Raw genomic sequence first — 21,568 nt, 5'->3', positions numbered from 1 at the left:
CCAAAAAAGAATTCTTAAACTGACCTCTTTTATTTTGGCATATGCTTGACCCTTTCCACTTGCGGCAACAGCTAGAACCTCAGCATCAAAGATGAACTGAACAAAAGCTTTTAGATTGGACCAAAATATTAGCTGCGTGTTGCTCAAAGAGGAAATAATTTTCCAAGCCAAATCAAATGCTTCTATGCAGAGAGACTCCGCTGAGTCCAGAAGCTGAAAACGAAGAGAGGAAAGAAGTGTTATATTTGACAAAAAACACCCCGAAAACTATTAGTATCATGCCATTGTGTTGTTTGATCTTTTACCTTGGGAACAAGGAGTTTCATGCAGTCAAACACAGGTGAAACTTGGTCTGAAGGAAGAATAGTTAGGGCTTCTAATGCAGACTCTAGAATTTTTCTTGACCTTTCAACTGTAGATAATGACATTTCTGAAGTTTCTTCATACTCTTGAGCCAGTGTCGGAAACGAATTTAAAATAAAACGAAGGCAAATCCACTGGTCACGAACATAGCGTGCAACAATTCTCCCCCATCCTTGAGATGTTGCTTCTTCAGATACGCTGTAAGGAGAATATTATTCTTAAATGTATATTGTATTAGTTTATTCGGCACATTTCTGCTCCATCAGGAACAGCTTAACTATACAAACTCATTATACTACTTCTAGATGCTGAAATTTACACAGGCTCAAGGGAGACTGGACAAGACCATGGAAAAGAAATCTACAAAAAAATTTTTTAAACACAGAAAAATCAGGTCTGGGCTCAGGCAGTCTCATTGGTCATAAACATCTGGGAGAGTATCCACTGGAAACATCACTATATGCTGTCAGTCTTTTTTTATTAACCAGGTATTTGGGTTTTGTCCCACAGGCTTGCTCTGGGCTTCCCTTCCCCAACAGTAAATAATTTCCATTTAAAATGGCTTGCATACACACTACGACTTTGTGCAGTGCATACATATTTAAGCTGGCACAAGGATAAGCAACGTCCAAAGCTAGCTCTGGATTCATAGCACTAGAGGACCGAGCAAAAGAACCTTTGGTCTGATCAATTATGGCTGCTTTAATGTTCTAAAACCTGAAGGTTAAGACAAAAGAGCAACTGAATGAATAGTTTTTGTTCAGAATTCTTCATTTTTATCTTGGCAAAACGTTATCAAAGAAAATAACAGGAAAAGCCAGCATCTTAATCACTGCTCCATGCTAATCAAAATTATTCTGGAGAATTAATGAAGCTATAGCACAGACATACCTACTTTTTTCTTCAATATAAGATGGCTTCTTTAATACTTCATTATGTTGAGAAACGGAAATAAATCTCTTCAGAGCATCCACAAAAGGCAGAGATTCAAGGTGCGCTTCAGGTTTCCCATCCATTATCTCACAAACTGCTGTAAGTGAAGCCATGCTAGCTACTTTTTTAATCTGTTCTTTAAGCTTTGGCTCCTAATTAAAACCAAATCATATGTGAACAAACATGCACCAATTTCTAATATGATATAAATAACCTACTGATACATACGATAATCCTCCTACTCGTATCACCTCAGGCATCATAAGCAACTCTGCATCCTTCTACTTTTACCCTACGCTAAAATAGTTTTGCTTGGCTGGGTCACTGCAGTCAATCACAAGTTGCAAACACTGAAAAGAGTATAAAACTCACAAGTTACAGTCGCTTATTCATTACGTGCAGGCGCCTAGCTCAACTATGATGGAACATTTATATCTTGCCAGGTAGCAATTTATACATATTGCTAGATAGCAGTTAGCAAAAAGATGCGGGTCCGCGTAGTCAGAGACCTAATGCAATAAGACAGCTGAATGCTAACTGCTCCAAGAAGCTACAAGGTCACAATACCTACTGTGATTATTTTGTATGATAAACGCACATATTGAAAGAGGAATGAAATAAAAAGTCTCAATAAAAAAAAAAGTCAATAAGCATACAGTTCCCTAATAGTATTAAAAGCTCAATGTTCAAATATCTTCAAGTTACTTTCAGCCGTCTAGAGCACAGAAAAGATTTTTCTCATCTATAATTACTCAGTGTTTTCTTTTTTTCTTGAACTGAAGATGTACTCAACTGAGGAAATCATCACGACAATATAATTCCACTGAATTCAAAAGAAGTTTGTAGAGACCCCAGTGAACACTAAGTTTGAACCATAAAATGTTTACTTCGAAACTACGGAATAAGTACACATAACCAAAGGAAAAAAAGAAATTAAGTCTTGCTCTCTGTTTCCTTAGAAAAGTAAAGCTAGCAAATGAAATACATACAGTCTTTTTAATGTGCTATTAACTGTTCTTGATCAATATATTATTCAACCCAGAAAATACCAAACGTATTGCCCAACAAATCTTAATTTAAATCTCCTCTTTTTATAGAAGTTATTAATGTTTCTTTACTTTTTGAAAATACATCTAACTTGGATATACTAGCAGTGTAATCACACAACTATAGGACAACGAACATAACTATATGAAAAAGCCAAAGCAATGCTGGGTTCTGGAATTTCTTTGTCTTCGTATATTACATCTTGGAAATTTAACAGATCATTAATACAAAAGGCATTTTCATTTACCAGTAACTTCCTTGGTAAGTTTGGTTCATATTTGAGGAAAAAGCTTTTGAGTATACATAGCTCATTTTTACAACTAAAGTTTTACTTTAGCTACATAGACTTCATAAAGCTAAATAGACTATTTAGCTATATAGACTATATAAAAAACATAATATAAGAAAACAAAAGTACCAAAAATCTTAGCGACATACATTTTACTTTAACATGACACTGCCAACTAAAGACACATGTGTGTTAGGGAATATATACACACACATAGGGAATATATATACACACATACATATTCACACAAACTTTTAATTATTTTTATGATATCATACATTATATATATTTATATTAATAAAGAAAATAAAATATATGTATAATATAAATATTTGTACATTAAGTTGCATTTATAGTATTGTTTATATAATTATTTATATATAATCTAAATGTTATATAAGCATTACAAATAAAATAATTAATATTTACTGGTTTATTCTATATTAATATTCACTGTTGTAAATAATGTTAAATTACCTCTTCACAATTTCTCTCCTGAAGATTACAAATAGACGCATTTGCCAGGGACAAAATGAAATTCTTGATAGATGGTACTTTCTTCCTGCTGACTTGCAAGCACAAATTCACTATCTCTGGAATTAAGGCTAAGTATAGATCACAACGATCCAGATCGCCAACCTAAAAATGAGGAAACTGAAGCATTAAGAACAGGAAACTTTCTTGAAAAGAAAGAAAACTAATAGTAACAATTATAGCAGAAGGAAAACAACAGCAGTGAATCACTGCAGTTGAACAACCTTTTATTTAATTTGGGGGGTTGGGATTTTTTTATTATTTTTTTCAAAATCTTTTCATCTTACAGGTTCTTTTAGTTTTAGGTCTCTGGAGTATGCCTTAGAAGAGACAGTGTGAAATTCTGAAAGAAATCTTCAGGTCCTTTAATTGTTAAGTATAAACTTCTGTTCCTGGGCACAAAGGAATGCCACATAAAAATACCGAAGCCAGCCCGAGCATCAGAAGTGGTGTTCAAAGCCAACCTGGTTACCAGATCACAGCACAGCATCGCACCCCGTTCACACTCAACAGCGTGCCTTGCACTTCTTCCCCAACTACATTTTATCTCATGGCTGTTTCTTGCTTGTTTTATGGCTTTTTATTCCCCTCTTGTATTTGCAACTTTTCTCCACCTATCATAAAAAACACCCCCGTATAAAGCCATGCACTCAAGGAACCGCAGCAAGAAAGAACTTTTCCTTCTTTAGTTTTGAGAGAAAATACACCTTTGAATTTTTACTTACCTTCAGAAGCCATCCTCCACTTCAAATCTTAACTTTTGCTTGGACTCGGGACCACTTTTCACATTCATCTTCCACCACACTCATGTTTTGAGGACTGTCCACTATGACATTTCTTTTCTTTCTTTGCATTTCCCCTTGAACTTGTACTTCCCATACTGTTTCTGAGAAAGCACCCTAGAGCCCCATGCTTCTCTCCAAGTTTTCAACCTTGCAGAAAGGCATGCTTTCCCTTCCCCTCCAAATTACAGACTTTTTTCACTCTCACAAACACGAGAAGCAAATTAGACTTCTGTTCAATATAATTTCTGCACACTTGTCCATATAACTTTCTCCATGAAGCCTAAACTGGTTTTCTTTCATAAACTCACTCTTCACTAAATAATTCTAAAGATGCCACTTTACATTTTGTCCATCTCCCCATTACAGTCGCCTCTTCCTCTCCAATCTTTCTGGTCTTCTCCCTTCTTCCCAATAGTCTATCTAAATATAGTCTACTAAATTAACTAATCCTTAAACTGATGTCTTATCTTTAAATCTCTATTTTGGTTTTCCGCCTTTTATGATATAAAAGTAAAGGTGACACAACTGAAGGTCACAATTAAAAGAACTGTGAAGATCTTGGAACTTTTAATTTTCTCTTACTCCGTATCCTTCTCTTGAAACTCCCAATACATTTTTACCTCACTTTCAAAGTTCCTACTTCGCATTTCATTACACTTTTGAGTTTTGAGAATTAGCCTCCGACCAATCCCTCTTTCTCAAATCTGTTTTCTTCCAAAAATAACATCATTTTTCTCATCAACATTACATTCCAAATCCTCTTTCTCCATCTGGAAACATATGTGAATGTTTTGCTTTACATGTCTTGTGTCTTTCTATTTCCATATGACTTGAAAGCTCTTTAGAGAAGGAAAAAATGTACCTTCTGCCTCTCTCTAAAAAGCTGTGCAATTCTTCAATACATTCAACAGAGCACTTTTAAAGAAGTCAGAGTCCTCTACCACCAAGTCCATTCAAAAGTCACAGGTTTCTCTGGAGTACAAACTTACTGTCCACAGCAAAGAGCAAACAGTGGAAGGTAGTCAATAAAGATGTTAACCAAGCTGAGTACCAAAAGCCTCCAAACATCCTATGCCCACAACTGTACTAGTGGATACGATACAGTATGATATGATACTCATGATTTCTTACTATATGATTTCTTCAGATTTTAGAAGAAACAAGGAATATAGACCACAGACACTAAACACTACTCGTCAAGACACTATTTTTTGCTGTATTCTTACTGTCCCCACTCAAAAAAGTTAACAGAAGCACTTCTATGCAAACTGACTTTCTCAGTGTTTAAAGATTTGATAAGAAAATTAGGAACACTGGTAAATCAAATTAACAAGCAAAACCACACCAAAGTATGTGTCACAGTAATTACTTACAGTGCTTAACTCATTTGTAGTAAGCCGCCGGAGAACAAATTCAAGAATACTCTCCACAGGTGTCACTAGAGATTTCCAGATAAAAAACAATACCCCATCTGTGTGAAGAGAAAAAAAAAAAGTGTGTTAACATACAGGAATACAATTTCCTTAAGAAATTTATTATATCATGCAGATTTAATTAAGTTACAGAGTCAAAGTTATACAGTAATAAGTATTCAAATACCTAGGAATACCTTAAAACAGCTCTGTACTCTTTAGCAGTGTAAACCATAGAGCTGAAAAAAACCAAACCAGATGACATTCTTTCCAGAAATTTATCATGAACCAGTGAACCAAAACCCACAGAAAACCAGAAGATCAAAGCATAATTTTCCAACGTTTAATGCACATTTTTGTCCTATTCCGAGCCCTCTGCACAACAGCTTATTAATGAACTTACTCTTTAACAAAGAACAGAAGTTTCCATATGCAATAATTAATTGTATGTGAGAAAAATGCAGTTATCTATTTCTAGCACATACTGAAGAGAAAACTTTTTTTTTTTTGGTTGGGTTGTTGGTGGGATTTTTTTGGCTGTTTAGAAATAATTCAGCTTTCAGTATAATTTTACAAGATTTCAGTCAAGTAGCTTCCTGGCTTAACATTGTAAATGAACACACAAGATTGTAACACGAAATGTGATACTGTCTCTAAGAAAAGGCTAGGCTACAAAATATACCACATGTGCATAGCATTTCACAAACAAAAAGACAAGTTTGTTGGGTTTTTTTTTGGGGGTTTTTTTTTTGTGTGTTTTTTGTTTTTTTTTTTTACACAGGGGAGACAGGTCACTGGTAAAACATATTTAACCACAGACACACTTTAATCTGTGTTTCAAGGGTAAGGGCTAAGCTGAAAGCCAAAGAAATAACCTATCACTATGAAAATGGAGTTAAAATACTCTGCATGACCATCTTGTTCTAAACATATCAGTCATTTGTTTCAGTATTTAGGAGAGCTACCCAGAGGTTATATCTGCTGTTTTTCTCTGGAGTTGATCCTGAGTTACACTTCATATAGTGAAATTGCTATGAAATCGAAAGCCTTTAAAAGGTAAAAATATAAAGGGGAGTTATTTCAACAAGTCCCAAATCCATACTATACTTACTTTCAATATTCTCTATTAAAATTTTAATAGAGCCATTTAGACTGCATTTCTAATGCTTAATTTGTTTATAACAAACCGTTTAACTATATCAGATTATTATCACATTTCATCATAAATCTCAAATCACTAAAACATCTTCTGCTATTAAAATTCAGAAATTCTTCGGGTAAACATGTTGGATATAAAATCCAATTCACTACCAGCGTCTCTGTAACACTATAAAAAAAACTACCAAAAAACTTACTGTTTAAAATAGTGAAGTCTAACGACAGTACAGACAGCAACACTTCCCAATTTTTATTATTTTTATTTTATAAGCTTAAATTCTTTTCTTTTCCCCTCCCATTTTACCATTTTCCATTTGACAGACAGGACTTTTCACCTCCTGTTTAATCAACACGTAAATAAAACTTCTGTGTTTTACAGCATTACTCTTCCCACCCCTCAACACAGTCAACTCACAGCTGCATAAACAAGATTTATGACTCGGCTCTCCTGTGCAGAAGGAAGCAACATGAAAACATCATAGAAAATAACACAAGAAAAGAAAAGCAATCCTTGTTTAACTTCATACAAAAAGACGTAATATTACAAGTCCAATTCTGAATGCCTCTTGAAAGACCCAGTGTCGTGGTTTGCATCAAAATCACCAAAGCAGGAGCAATCAATTACGTCTACATTAGCAAGCATATAAGGAAATAAGGCACACAAGGAAATTATTTACAGAGTTAAATTTCTGATACTAAAAGCCTAACATGGACTCGCATGTGTTTCGCAGGGACCTGCTTCAGGCTTGTTCTAGCCCCGTGCTGTAGCCTGAATGCACTCTGGCAGTTGGGCCACACAGAATCATAGAATTCTATGTTGGGGCACATCCTCCAGTTTAGTTTCATCTGAAGGAATCCACTCCAGCAGTCAGAGACCACCCCACGATATGAACTTTAACAGTGCTCAATATTTCAGTCAAACAGCTAAAATCTAAAAGGAGCGGATGAATGCATAAAGCACTTTTCAAAATGATGGTAAGCATTTACTTCAAGGCTGCGTTTAGACATCTTTATGAAACCTGGATGCAGAACCTGAAATAATTTATTTGTTTTTATGGAAAAGCCTAGATCTGTTGCCCCCGCTCCAAAGCTACTCTTGTATTCCATGTTATAAAATCACTGAAAAAAAAAAATCCCCAAATAATCTGGAGAAGCAGAAAACAAATGCCAAGATCCCTCTTGTTCCAGTTCAGCATCTAATTAAGGAAAATAATATTGCAATTTTTCATTTGCTCTCAGGAAAAAAAAAAAATGTCTATTCTGGTTACAAATTGACCAAGTTCTAACAAAAGGACGTAGCTTTTGTTCAGACTCTCCTGAAAGGTCTACAAGTTAAAAGTGCTCAATCTCGGGGCGGGGGGGAAGCGGGGGGCAAAACTCCTGGAGAGTCAGATCAGCAGACTTCTGTTTAAGTGGGCACCTCTTAACCTCCTTGCTTCTAAACAAGGTGAAACTAAAGCAAGTCAGTCAAGCATGCCTACTGAAATCATGCCTAATACTGCGAAATAGTCAGAGGCATCCTGTCTGTTGCAGTCTAAACAGCGTTAGTTGAGACGAAATTACCTACTCGTCAACTCAGAGAATAGTACATCTAGCAGAATAACTATGCACTCAGGGAAGGCTCTGGCTGAACCTGTGGCAACTAAGTAGGTTAGGATGGGTTTCTGCACTAACTTCTTTCAGAAGTGTCTAAATGACTTATGGAATCTGTACATTGGCAAAGAACAGGCCTATAAATACCTTTAATATGGTCACACTCCCCAAATTTTAACTGCTAATCTAACCCTAATGGATAACAACTGCTTTCTCAGAAGCCTTCCATGTTCTCAACTCCCAGTCCTTGGGACACCTTCAGAAGAGCCCCTGTAGGATTGGACCCACAGCTCAATTTCATAACAGATATGCCAGATTGTCAAGTTTTACATTTACCACTTCTCGACTAGTATTAATTTGACAATATAGCCTTAAAACAGTAAGTACCTTAGTTTTAGTTAGACTGTAATTAATATAAGACACAGTATACTGAAGATATCACTAACCATCTTGCGTATTGGAACATTTTAACGAACGGGTCTGCAATAACTTCAAGAGAAGCTGTAGGCTTTTATCTGTTTTCAGTGTTGGTATGTAAGCATTACTGCCAAGTTTCATCAAGACATCCAGAAGAGGGTTCAAGAAAGCCTCTAGTTCAATCCATTCTATGTTGCTTTTTCCACTACACAAAAACAAAAATTAAAAAGAAATTCTTCTTCTGAGTATCTGCCTTAAGTGCTGAAGTCACTCATGGAAATAAATAGGACATGTGTTTCCAAGTCACTTAAGTATCTTTAGAAATGCTACCCAGTTTGTTTGCAGCAACAGTTGGACAAGGTCTAAGGAACGATCAGGCTGACCAAAAGTCTACAGAGAAAAGAGGACAACATCCTGACTTGATCAGGCTTCTATTGGATCCTTCAGGAGTGAGGGGGTTGAAAAAGAGAAAAATGTAAAATAAGGTATTTCATACTTACCTGTATTTATTCCTCATCTGTTCCACGTCTGCAGCCAATAGAATCATTGTTGCGACAAGCTTAGCTTCAAACCAGTCAGGCATAAAGCAATTTTCTCCTGATTAAAGATATTTTAAGGTTTCCACAGTATTTAAAAAATACCTTCATGTTAATTTTTAAAACTTTTTTGTTTACAACTTATTAAAATAAATTACTAATATAACAACAGTTAATGCTAACAAGAACATTACTACTAATTTTTTGCATTCTTTTATCTAGATATAAACTAAACTCAAACACAATTGGTTTTCCTTTACGCCTCAAAGAGGCTAATCTCATTGGCCGCGATGCTTAAATCAATTTTAGGCAATGTGTTATACTATGAACTAGCATATATTATGTAGTAGCTCCCAACAGACTTTTCTATTGCTTTTAAAAATACATCAGCATATTCAAATGAAGTTAACCAAGAATATAATTCCATTATGCTTTGTCAGAAACACCAGCTGTGATTTTGACCACCTGAAAGTTATACGAATTAAAACTATTGTGTCAAAAGGAAATTAAAAAAAACTAAATAAAGTTTCTCTTTTCATCAATGCCTTACAGAAGACTACATCATGGCACTTAAATTGTTTCTTAAATAGTAGTGCATAAGCTGGGTTTAGGTTTTCTTGACCGGTATGTTTTTGGCTTTGGGAATTCAGAAAGCAAAATGCACTTTGGAGTATGGTTCAAGCAGCTGGACATGGTTGATTTTTTTTTTTTTCCCTCCACAGAACTGCTTATAAACTAAGATTCAGGAACCAGGAAATTGCAAACTTTTTAGAAGTGAAACACAGATGTCTCCAATGAAATTACAGGTAATAAAGACCAAGGACTAGACATTTCTGGAAGCAGAGATGATCTGCTAAAAGTTTTAGCACAGCATTTACCTTTATAGACAAAATTTGCTTGCAACTTTTCTAGACATAAGACAATCAAGCGAAGTTTCCCAGGCTACAGGAAGCTTCAGAACCTTTTTATCACAAGCAAATTCTGCCCTAGTTTCTGTATCTCCCACAGTCATAATACTAAAAAAGTTTTCAATTTTGACTTTTTTCATTATAAAACTATTAAAAAATGGATACGATTGGAGCAACTGACTACCACACAAAAGTTAAAGTATTCAGAAAGTCAATCTGCTATTCCTTTCAAGGTATCTGAAAGAAAATTCTAAACTGAAGTTATAATAATTTAAAACGTGACAGCGAAGAAAGAAGTCCCTGCATATTTATACAGCATACAAAGAACCTTCCTTGGTTATAATGGGTGGCAGCTCATCTGCTCCAAGCAGTCCAAGATCAAAAGAACATCACTACGCAGGAAGGGCGTAACGAGCTGCCAAGCTGTGTTACTATACGGCATCTCTCCCCATAAACATACTCGGTCATTTTGCAAAGCTGTGCTGAGAAACACTACAGAACCTGCAACTATTCACATGCCCTTGTGCTCTCCTCTGCCCCCATACTCCATCATTTTCACACACCACCAAAAAAGTAACAAAAGAAATCTAATGGACAGGCATCAGTGCAGCATTAAAACTGAATATTAAGGTTTAACTTTAAATTAATACTGCAGGACTGTATTTTATGCAGGAAAATTGGAATTAGAAAATAAAGTTCAAACTTAAGAATCACGAACACCACAAATTAAGTAGAATTTCAGTAAGTACAATATAAATAAACAGCTCTTCAAAAATCCAAAGGATTTTTGTAATTTTTTTTGTTTAAATTATCTTCAAGATATTTTTACATTCATGAACACTGAACTTACTTTCAGATGCTGGGGTCTTAAGGTACCCTGCCACAAGCCTGCGTACATACTGACATAATGATGATGTTTCTTGATGTTCAAAATCAGAGATTATAGACTTTCTGAAGCATCCGTCATTCTCTTTAAACCAACTGCAAAGCTAAATTAAAACCAGTATGTTACTATTTAACCATACTTACCAGCTCTGTACTGACATTACCAATATAACAGTACTGTTAAATACAAGCTGTAACATCAACAAACCCACACCGTGAGGGGCATTAACTCATCTACCATGAGGCTTGGCAGACTATCCCCCTCTAACATCAAAAAAGGTTCTTCCAGAGAGTAAGGTAGGTATTAAAAAACGTTTAATGAACATAAAACCAGCTCCAGTTCTCACCTCCATCCATAACATAGTATCCCTCCTCAGGGACTCCTCTGGTCTAAGGGACAGAAGAAAGCTTGAAACTTCTGCGAGGGACACTTTTTCCTGAAGAAATTAATCAAGATACAATAGTTGCCAACATAATATATAACAGATAACATCTAAAAAATGACTCAAGAAGTTTGCTGTCATCTGGCAAAAGTTTCAGAAAAAGAAATCGTTTTCCTTTCCATGACACGCTTTTGTGTCTTTTAGACCAACCTATCTTTACAAAGGAACACAATTTAAATTTTCCCCAAGTATTAAAATCTAACTGAAAGCTAATGAATGACTAGAAGAATAGTGCTACTCACTGCTGATACCTTTTAAATGAATGTACATAAATGAGTAAGAGTTACCAATAAGTACTGTATCTATTTCCAAAAGGAAGTTCTGCTCAGACAGGTTTATAGCCATAACACACAACAAGGAAGACACAGAAAGCAAGCACGTTGTAAGACAACCAAAACATGAATACTTTGACTACTGAATAATTAAGGACTTGCTATTTCAACATTAATGGTACTCTTAGCATTCTGCTATTATGAACACTTTTATTCTCTTAGGTATTTCAGAAAAGTTCATTTAGTTTCTATCTGTTAAAACACGAGTTTATCCAATGGATATCATAATAGGATACTATTCCATAACTACTGCATCAAAACTCTATAAAAAAATATCAACTAATAAACGGTAATGAAAAACAAACATCTCATGAAAACCAAAGTTAACAGACGCATACCCATACTTACATAGCACAATTATTTTTTTTTTAAGTAGTCACTAAAAAAATTGGAAATCCAGCAAAATCAGTTGTTCCATGTTGTATTTAGCAGTCTTTTGAGTCCTGTTTACCCTGTTATAGTGTTAGTGTATTTCTTTTACACCAGGAGGGAAAAAAAAACAACAAATAAACTAAACTCACCACATCTGTCAAATGCATAGCTGTTTGAAGAAGATAGCACTGAGCAGCTCCGCGCAACAAAATCTGATGTGTAATCATAGTACACTGGAGGACATCTCTGGAAAGAGGAAAAACATGCACTATAGGAAACACACGCTTAGGAAGTTTGAACACTTTTATGTATTTGCTAATTATGAATTTTCTTCAAAATATTAGATTGTATTTAACAAACACATTCTACTAAGCGTAACACAATCACTGCCTGATCAGAGAGCATACCATCTGGAACCAAGACTACCGCTACATGTATTTTCAAAAACTGACATTAAAACTTGGATAAGCATATACTTGACAAGGTAAAAAGGGCGAGGGGGCAGTGGCGCAACATAACCAAAACTAAAGAACAATCCCCACGATAACATCAGTTCAAACTGATCATTTAATATTTGCATTTCTATCTGTAATAAATATAGACATAAAACATGCCATTGAATTCTCACTCTAGCACAACACTGAAAGAAACCTTCAATGATCTTTTATCAGAAGAGTTGCGTCTGACTTTTTTTTGGCAAACTACTTTTATCCAATATGCCTTCCACCACTGCTAAGATTTTATTTCAAAGCTCAAGTTTTATTACACTGAAATAATTACTGATTTTTAGTGTCTCCAGGAAGTGAACGCAGACACTTAAACATCAGTGTGATTAACGACAATACGCATGCCAAGAACTTTTACCTAGCCTTTTATTTACAAGTCTCTCAATTTTCAACTTCGTGGGTTGTCGCCTGATATAGCTTCGACTGCCATTAAACAAGGTTTTAATGTAATTAAAAGAAAAGGAAGTTTGATATGTATCAGTTAGGAAGTATTGGAAGACCAGGGAAAAAATCATGCCAAAAAAGAAGCGAAGAAGCTATGACAAAGGACTGAAAGGAAAAGCACTCATTTTTTAAGTCACACAGATATAAATACATTGGTTCTTGAATTGCTTTCCTCTGTGAATTGGGACATAAAGGAGACAGAACCTTCCATTCCCATGCACGGCCATCACATCCTCCCAGAAGCAACAAACATCAATTAAATCCTGGCTCTCCAGATGTTCAACATGTTTCTTTACAAGAAGTCTGCAAGAATACAACGCAGTGTGCATTTTACCTTAAAGCATGAAGTCCTTCAGCGCCCAGTACTTTACACGCAGGGATATATGCCAGAGCCATAGAAAGAAACAAAATGGGAACAGCACACCAATGCCTACTTGTCATCTTCTGAATAAATTTTAACAGGAAACTACCTTAAGAAAAAAAGTAAACAAAACAAACAATACAGAGTGATTTCTTGTTCTCCAATGCAATTAAATGACATGGACCCCAGCAGAAGAGTGTTATGATAATTTCTGAAAATTAAATGAAAGACAACAGGATAATTTCCTGATTATTTCAATGAAAAAAATATGTTGCAAAGAAGTCTGTCAGTAAGGTAATATGGTAAGAAATAAACCAAATTTTTGCTTTGGTGATCTGCACTTATCACCGTGCTCAGTAATGGAATTTTAAATCCTATTGTTTCAAGTACTAGGCAATGCCTTTTTTTAAGCTGCTACTCAGTCCGTGTGATGGCAGACCAAAGTACCTGGCGATTCAACCGGTTTAACAGATGCTGGCATGGCGAAAGCAAGCCTCAACAAGGCATCACAGCTACAATCCGCAGAACCAGGTCACCCAGTCTCAGGGTTGTTAATCACAGATTCTCCGTTTTGTGATAAAATATACACCTTGGGATGGGGCAGAGCATAGGGCACCTATGACATTACAAACACGGAAGGTGTTTCCTAACAGAATATGTGTCTGAAACAGAGCTGGCTATATCCTTATTTAATCCAATTAGAACAGATATTAAATTCTGTTCCATCAAAGGTTGCTGCTTCTTTTCAGCCTACACTAACACCAAAATTTGGAACAATCTCAGAAATCTTCCTCCATCCAACCTCACAATAAAAGAAGCCTTACTCAGCTTCAGACTAGAACTGGCTCTTTTGAATGCCTAACTACACAGGTTGTGACTAAAAAAGTCTGGCACATAGGTTGAAAAAAATATATAAAGCCCGTAAAACAAAAAAAAAAATCATAGTTCTAAAGATTTTGCTCAGCACAGTATTATCTACACTGACAAATAAAGAAAAAAGAATCTGCAAACACTGTTCATCTTCAGAACTCAGGAGTTAGTTTGGTTTTTTTAATAAAAAAGTAAGTCTGCTTCAGTTTGCCCCTGAAATATTTTTGTACCTTAATACTGCAGCATCCCTCAAAGCCTCTGAAGACCTCTCTCTCTTCTCTGGGAACTCTCCTGCCACAAGGAGAACTACTTCTATTTTCTCTCAAGTAACGTAGAAAAACAGTGGTAAATGTTTACATGAGATTTGGAAAATGGGTCCATAGTTTTTATTTGGTTTCTTTATTTAAAAAAAGAACGGTGAAATTGAAACATACCTTTTTCTTCCTCTGGAAGAAGCATGAGATAAGTAGCCAAAAACTTCTGTAGCCTCATTCCCAAAGGAGGACAGGCTCCCATCAACTGACCTGGTGTCCTGTTGCGTTTTAAAACATCAAATACACAACAGGTATGTTAACAGCTACAAGTAGGATTGCCCTTAAACAAAGTGCAGTTCAGTGGTTAATTCACTGCAGAGACTGCTGCAACAGGCCACAGAGATGGTGCGCATCAGCTTGCACCCGCTTATCCCAGTATTCCCACAGCACCCAGCAAACACACAGAGGATGGGGACCATCACAACGCGTGACTCTTCCTGGCCACCTACAAGGTCATGGTGGCAATGCACTCTGGCATTCAACAGCAGCCTCAAGTCCAGTTACTCAGGCCTGAGAGCACCTTACATTGAGCCCACAGTAAGATCAACTCTGTGCCCGCACCCACAGCATGACATGGGCCTCCAGGAGTGGGTTGCCAAGGGCCGTGGGACAAGATCTGTCGTGCGTAGCATGATTGTCACCACTCTGATCCGGAAAAAAGCGAAGACAAATTACCTACACAAGTGTGCTAAGGAGCAAGACTATAAAGTCAGTATAAACAAAACCACTGATCAGCACAGAAGGTTAAGTAAAGACACAGGCATTGCTCCATGAAACCAAGAGAGACAACCTGTGTCCTGTCAGAAGTCTCAGGATCCGGCTATCAAGGATTAGCATCAGACAGTCATGAGATTTTACAGCCTGACATTAACCATAACAACTCTATACATTCTTGGTACACTCAAACACACACCCTCCTCTACATATCCCAACACCTTCACTGAAAATATTGAAGCTAAGAGAGAAGATTATGAAACATCGATCCAACACAACTCTAACCAAACACACTGAAACACTCAGCACTTGCTTCAGCTTCTGACTTCCCATCAGTGTACGCCCACGGAAAGCATACTGCAGCCAGCTGACTGAGGTAAGAAACACCTAACTGCTCCCAGAGCCCACAGAAGTCAAATTTGTCCCATCAGGTTCAGATGAAACAACCTATTTTTACTACACCAATCCAAATTGATCACCAGTTTCATAAGCAACAGTCACATTTTTTCCTGCCCAAAAAAGTGCACAAATAGGCAGTGTCAACTTTGCTAGCTGCCAGGTCAGCTATTCAAGGCTCCTCCAATGCGGTTCTGAACCGAGTTTCAGAGTGCTAGCGGAATCGCCCAAGCCATTGCATCTGGCGTAACACTGAGTGCACAAAAGTGCATTCAGCGCTTTATTCCCCATTCTCAGTACTCTCCACGCAACTAACACAAAGGACTAAATGCCATCAGTACACTGAATGTGTAGCAACTTGCAGTGCCTCAAACTTTTGTCCTTTCCTTATGTATTTACACCAAGGGAGGCCACTGTCATCCGTCGACCTCAAATAGTCTCCTGTGAAAAAGGATTAATTTCTCAAAAGATAACCAGGCACCATTGAAAAAACACTTTATCAGTCATGAATTGGCAACAATTAGAGCAGCCCCTTCTTTCTAAAACAGCAAAGTATTTTATTATCATCTTAAGTTATGTATTTATCATATCTCACTTCATTTCCAAATTAATACACCAGGAGTAAATTAGGACCTTGAGGCAACCCGACGTTGCTACTACTAGGATAAAATTGAGCCCACTTCATCTTACTCACAGCCACCCACCTTTCCTGAAAAGCTCTGTACCTGTCAGGGAGTTTAGCAACACCATTTGCTTATTAAAACGTTTTCCTTTATCCAAGACCTCACCTACATACTCAAACCAGTATTAGTAGAATACATTTCCAATAATTGATGCATTTACTTAAAAAAAAAAAAATAAAAAAAAATCAGTGGCTTACCTGCTATAGAGGGAACTTTCTGCGAGGGCATCCATTAATGGTCCAATAACAAACTGATAAAAGGAAACAATAACAATGGCTAAATGTACACTTGCAAGGCACTGTTACATAGAGCCTAACTGGACTTATTTCACCAGACTTTAAAAAGACAGAGTCAGAAATTAGAGAACACTCTTTCTAGTAGTAACTAACAGGAGCAAAAAGAGGAGGAAACTAAAGAGAGGGGGGAGCAGGAGAATAAAAAAGCAGAGCAGTTTTTTCACTAGGTACATTTCTCAGAGCATTGTGAAAGGAGCAGGCAAATAAGAAATCTTTTTTGAGAAACAGATGGAGAAAATACATTTAAACATTAAATAAAGGAAAGACGAAGGGCCCACACACATAGAAAGATTTAGCGTGCGTTTTAAGATTGACTGGATTTCAAGTTAGTCATCAAGAGGCTGACTTCATTTGGATAAATCAGAAATGTTAACCTCTGAGGGCTATGCTCCTTCTATGAAGGAGAGAAGGAAGAAATAACAGTATAATATAGATCACTCCTTACTAAGGCATAGGCTGGTTGGGGAGTCAGCCTATAAATAATACTAATAAAACAATAAAAATTAAGAACTTTAAACTTACACTATTTCTTACTACCTATGGAATATTTTAAAGTGTGCTTTTTAATGGGATACAGTAATACATGGATTGTACTACAGAGACATTCACCTCCTCACAGGATTATCTAACAATAGATCTTCAAAATCCATCCCTGAGGAGTCACACTACGCATAGACTTGAAGTCTGTTGACCAGGTTTATCCAAGACACATTCAATCAATTAATATTAGTTAATAATTTTGCAAAGGTTCCGGTGCTCTGAAAATCTGAAGCATCAATTATCCCCCTGAGAGTTTCACTTCTGCTAATAAATATCAACAAATTGGGAGCCAACTTTAATTAGAGAGCATTAATTTGAAATATAGCAATGAATGACTGCACTCAAAAATGCATTCCCTCTAGCCAGACCGCTTTTCAAGTAATTATATATTTGACGCCAGTTACAAATATTGCCATCACTTGCACAGCTAAGAAAGATGTTATTTTTACAGAATGCGTCCAATTCCAATACTACTGAGGCAATTAGTGTTAAAATATATTACAAACTAGAACATTTTTTTGTTCTGGCAAGTAACAGTAACACCCTTACCTCTGAAAAACCAAGTGAATTTGGAAGATGCTTTGTTTCATAAAGCTCCAGAAAATGAAGAATGCCTTCCTTTGTCAGTGTTTTATTCTCACTCTCAAACATTCTTTTATAGATGCACATGTGCCATGACGGGTGAAACAACCAACAACCTGTTACAAAAGCAAATTATTCTAAACTGAGACAGAATTGACAGCGACACGTTAGCGTACTAACATATAACATACTGACCTTCTGGACAACACCACAGTCAATTCACAGGGTATTTCAAAAATATGATTATAGCTATTAGGTTTATAAAAGTACCCTGCTAAAACTCCAACACAAAATAATATTTATTAACATGGCTTTCAAAAACTTACCCTGTAAATTTCAGTAGTTATAAATTAAAATGACTAAAAAAATGCAAAACCCACGTCCTCTTTCCTGCAGCTCTCCTCATCTCAACATTGTATTCACCTGCAACACGTCCACATTAACAGTCTTCCCACTTTACAGATCTCTGAACTTTAACTTCTAACATCTTGCACTACCTAATTAGATGTGTTCTGTTTTGCCCTACAAAAGATGACATTACATCCTTTGCCACGCTGCCTCAGCACTTGCCACTCTCTCCCCACTTCCAGTGAGGGAGTTGTGCAGGTAACTTGGCTCATATAAATCACCCCAACTATCTCTGGCTTTATTTTATTTTCACATTAGCTTAAGTAAAGCAAAATATAGTGAAAAAGGGCCATTTAGTTAGGTTTGCTGACAGAAAAAAATATTCCAACATATCATAGCAAGCAATAAGCATATGCTGGAATTTCTTCTTCTCAGAGGATAGCGGCACTGTTTGTGCATGTTTACCAAGCAACCTATGCATATAGCAGACCCACAAAAACTGGAAAAGCCACCCAGAAAACAGCTATTTTGAGAAACAAAACTTAACAAAAAGCTGCTACTAAAACAGCAAAAGAAAAAGAAAAAAAATAATTACTTAACTGCCTAATATTTAGGAGACGTTTCAGAAAAAGTTATGTCTTACCTTTTTCCCCTGATATAGCATGCTCAAATAAACTGTTTAGCTTTGGTAATACTGGCTTTATGACATGGATCTGAAACGCAAATCAGATGTAATGTAAGTAGTCAGCTTATATCTCAAACCTAGGAACTGGCACTTACTCATGGGCTGGAATTTACTCTCAATAGTACTAATATAGTAACTGACAATATAACTGCACTTAAACAAACCTGCAGTGCCTGTGCGACTGATCCCAGCACATGGTATGTAACACTCAATCACAGTTTAGCACTGAAGAAAAACTGATACTTCCATGCTAGTGTATCATAAAAATACTACTTCCTAACAACTAACCATTCTATTCATCAAATTAATAATAATAATAAAGCAGCACAAATCTCTAAAGTTAAACATTCTGGTAAATACTCTTTCTCTCAGTTACAGAACAATTATGTACAAGTAAAATAACTACAAAGAGGCACTCAAGACTAATAATCAGCGCCACAATACTGTACAATTACACAAGCCTCAGCTCAACTGGAATCTTTTTGCCAAGTACACCGAACACCGAGTCAAACTCGGTAATTTTCACCCAAGGCCCCAAGTGGTTTAGGACACAGATGCGGTGTGTCGTGTCCCCCCCCCCCCCGCCCCGCCGCTGAAAGAGGTTATTAAGTTGCAATCTTCCCTAAGAAACAGGTTACCCATGGTCTTGCAACAAGCTGCAACCCAGGTTTTTCTTTATGAGTTCAATCCACTGCTTTAACCAGGATTATTTCAAAGAGAGAGAAGAGCTTTGTATTTATTCCAAATGAGTAAATCCAACGTGCTGTGTTTTAAGTAAGTCAGAAATAAAAACATTACTGTTAATGCTTACTCAGATACCCTCAATCACCAAAGCTGGAAATATTTCTACCCAATAAAAATACCCCCAGTGCACGCGCCAGAAGCAAGGCATCACAGATGGCTTTGACAAGTGCAGATTTTAGGGTGCCCCTACCTGGTTTCCCTCCAGAGTTTCCATTATCAAAATGTAACTTTCCCAAAACTGCTGGAGTGTGTCACTCTTCTCAGCGGACCACCAAAACAGGCTCGGTTCTGACAAAAAAAGAACGAGTTTCTCCTTCAGCCAAACCGTCCAGACGCCCGCCCCCCGGCCCCGCCATCACCCCCCGGGCCCCACTGCCTTCCCCGGCCCCCGCCGTACCGTCTCCGCCGTCCGTGGGGCAGCGCAGCTCGCCGCCCTGGCCGCCGCTGAGGTCCAGGGCTCGCTTCAGCAGGTAGCGGGCCCTCCTGCGGCACAGCCCGTCCCGCTCGGTCAGGCCCTCCTGCACCAGCCGCCAGAACCGCGGGCACAGCCGGGCGTCCAGCACCGACCCTGGTCCCGGAGGGCCCCGCGGCAGCAGCGCGTCGGCCATAGCGCTGAGGGCCAGCAGCGCCCGCCCGACCCGCGGCGCCCCGCCGCCGCCCAGCAGCCCCTCCCAGACGCCCCGCAGGGCCGCCCCGTTACCACCCAGCGCCGGCAGCAGCCGCCCGGCCACCAGCGCAGCCGCCGCCTCCTCCCCTTCCCCCTCGCCCTCCTCCCGCACCAGCGCCAGCGCCGCCGCCACGCAGCCCGCCACCAGCGCCGGCTCCTCCAGCCGCGGCGCCGCCGCCACCAGCGCCTCCACCGCCGCCTCCGCGCCCGCCCCGCCGCCCGCCGACAGCTCCGCCAGCGCGTCGCGGGCCAGCCGCGCCGCCAGCGGCGGCCCGCACAGCTCCACACAGTGCCGCAGGGCCCCCAGCGCCGCCCGCCCCAGCCGCAGCCGCTCCCCGCAACCCCCTCCCGCCGCCGCCGCCTCCCCGCCCCGCAGCAGCGGCCGGCACCGCTCCAGCGCCACCTCCCAGGCGACCCGCCGCAGCGCCTCGGCCTCGCCCGGCGGTGGCGGCGGCGCGGCCGCCAGGCGCTGGAGCAGGAGGCGCAGCGCCTCCGCCCGCTCGGCGCAGAGCGGCGCGCTGAGGGCCCGCAGCAGCGCGCAGGGGTCCCCGCCGCCGGCCAGCAGCGCGTCGGCCAGCACCACCTCCATCCTGCGGGGGGGAGCGGCGCGGAGCGGAGCGGCGCGGAGGGGGAGCGCCGCGCCTGCGCAGGCGGGGGCGGGCGGGGCCCGGCCGGACGGTGCGTGGCCCGGCGGCGGCGCCTGGGGGCCTGAGGGGCGGCGGGTGGCGAGGCGGGCGGCTGACGAGGGACCTGGCAGCCCGCTGAGGGACGCGAGTCGGCCCGGGAAGTCGGGGGAGGTGCTTGGCTGCCGTGCGGGGGCTGGGGAGAGGGCGCCCGGAAAACTCTTGGGCTGTGTGGTGCCGTGTCCCCCCGCAGGCCCACACAGCCACGTGTGTGTGTCTGTGTCCCCGGGTTTCCAGTTGTCTCAGCTGCTAAGCAAAACTCGATGCCCTGGTGCGTTCTCAGGGCTGAGCGCTGGAAGGCCTGACAGAGACATCTCGGGTGGCAGCGCCATGTTTGAGGGGGTGAACTTCCCTCAGCGTGTCTCTTAGAAACTCCTTTTCTGCTTCACGCACATCGTCACATGAGATCAAGCAGCAGTAATACACAAAATGCTCCATTTTGTCATCAGTCAGGCTTGGTGTTGTCATTTATGCCAATATAAATTGTTGAAACCAGCCTGCGCGGCCATCGCAGCACCCGTAGGTCAGCCTGCGTGCCCTGCACCCACATCAGGAAGAGACCGGAGTGGTTCCTGGGTGCTGGATCTGGGCTGTTGGCTTGGTACAAGGGTCCTGGACACTGGAACTGTTCCTTGTGATCACAGAAAAGGACTCCCATGCAGTTTAATTTACTAGTGCAGCTGAAGTGTATAACTTAGGCAACCTGATTTACAGTAGGTGTAAATTCA

General features: G+C 39.5%; 1 protein-coding gene across 2 annotated transcripts in view; it reads right to left on the bottom strand.

Moving 5' to 3' along the window:
• TARBP1 (TAR (HIV-1) RNA binding protein 1) overlaps positions 1 to 20,746 on the bottom strand; it is a 37,932-nt gene extending 17,186 nt beyond the window's left edge. For both annotated transcript variants that reach the window (XM_063329021.1, XM_063329022.1), the window contains exons 1-17: positions 19,888 to 20,746; positions 19,681 to 19,778; positions 18,705 to 18,774; positions 17,681 to 17,829; positions 16,493 to 16,545; positions 14,623 to 14,720; positions 13,292 to 13,427; positions 12,157 to 12,253; positions 11,208 to 11,297; positions 10,826 to 10,964; positions 9,032 to 9,128; positions 8,561 to 8,736; positions 5,325 to 5,422; positions 3,110 to 3,271; positions 1,255 to 1,448; positions 306 to 561; positions 25 to 213 (exon numbers count right to left, since the gene is read on the bottom strand). In XM_063329021.1, the coding sequence (XP_063185091.1) occupies positions 25 to 213; positions 306 to 561; positions 1,255 to 1,448; positions 3,110 to 3,271; positions 5,325 to 5,422; positions 8,561 to 8,736; positions 9,032 to 9,128; positions 10,826 to 10,964; positions 11,208 to 11,297; positions 12,157 to 12,253; positions 13,292 to 13,427; positions 14,623 to 14,720; positions 16,493 to 16,545; positions 17,681 to 17,829; positions 18,705 to 18,774; positions 19,681 to 19,778; positions 19,888 to 20,746 (2,961 nt within the window). The remainder of the gene's footprint in view (positions 1 to 24; positions 214 to 305; positions 562 to 1,254; positions 1,449 to 3,109; positions 3,272 to 5,324; positions 5,423 to 8,560; positions 8,737 to 9,031; positions 9,129 to 10,825; positions 10,965 to 11,207; positions 11,298 to 12,156; positions 12,254 to 13,291; positions 13,428 to 14,622; positions 14,721 to 16,492; positions 16,546 to 17,680; positions 17,830 to 18,704; positions 18,775 to 19,680; positions 19,779 to 19,887) is intronic.
• Positions 20,747 to 21,568: the final 822 nt, after the last annotated feature.

The sequence above is a fragment of the Chroicocephalus ridibundus genome, chromosome 3 (assembly GCF_963924245.1).
Source record: "Chroicocephalus ridibundus chromosome 3, bChrRid1.1, whole genome shotgun sequence".
In the NCBI taxonomy this organism is placed as follows: Eukaryota; Metazoa; Chordata; class Aves; order Charadriiformes; family Laridae; genus Chroicocephalus; species Chroicocephalus ridibundus.
This window is presented reverse-complemented; position numbering and strand designations above follow the sequence as displayed.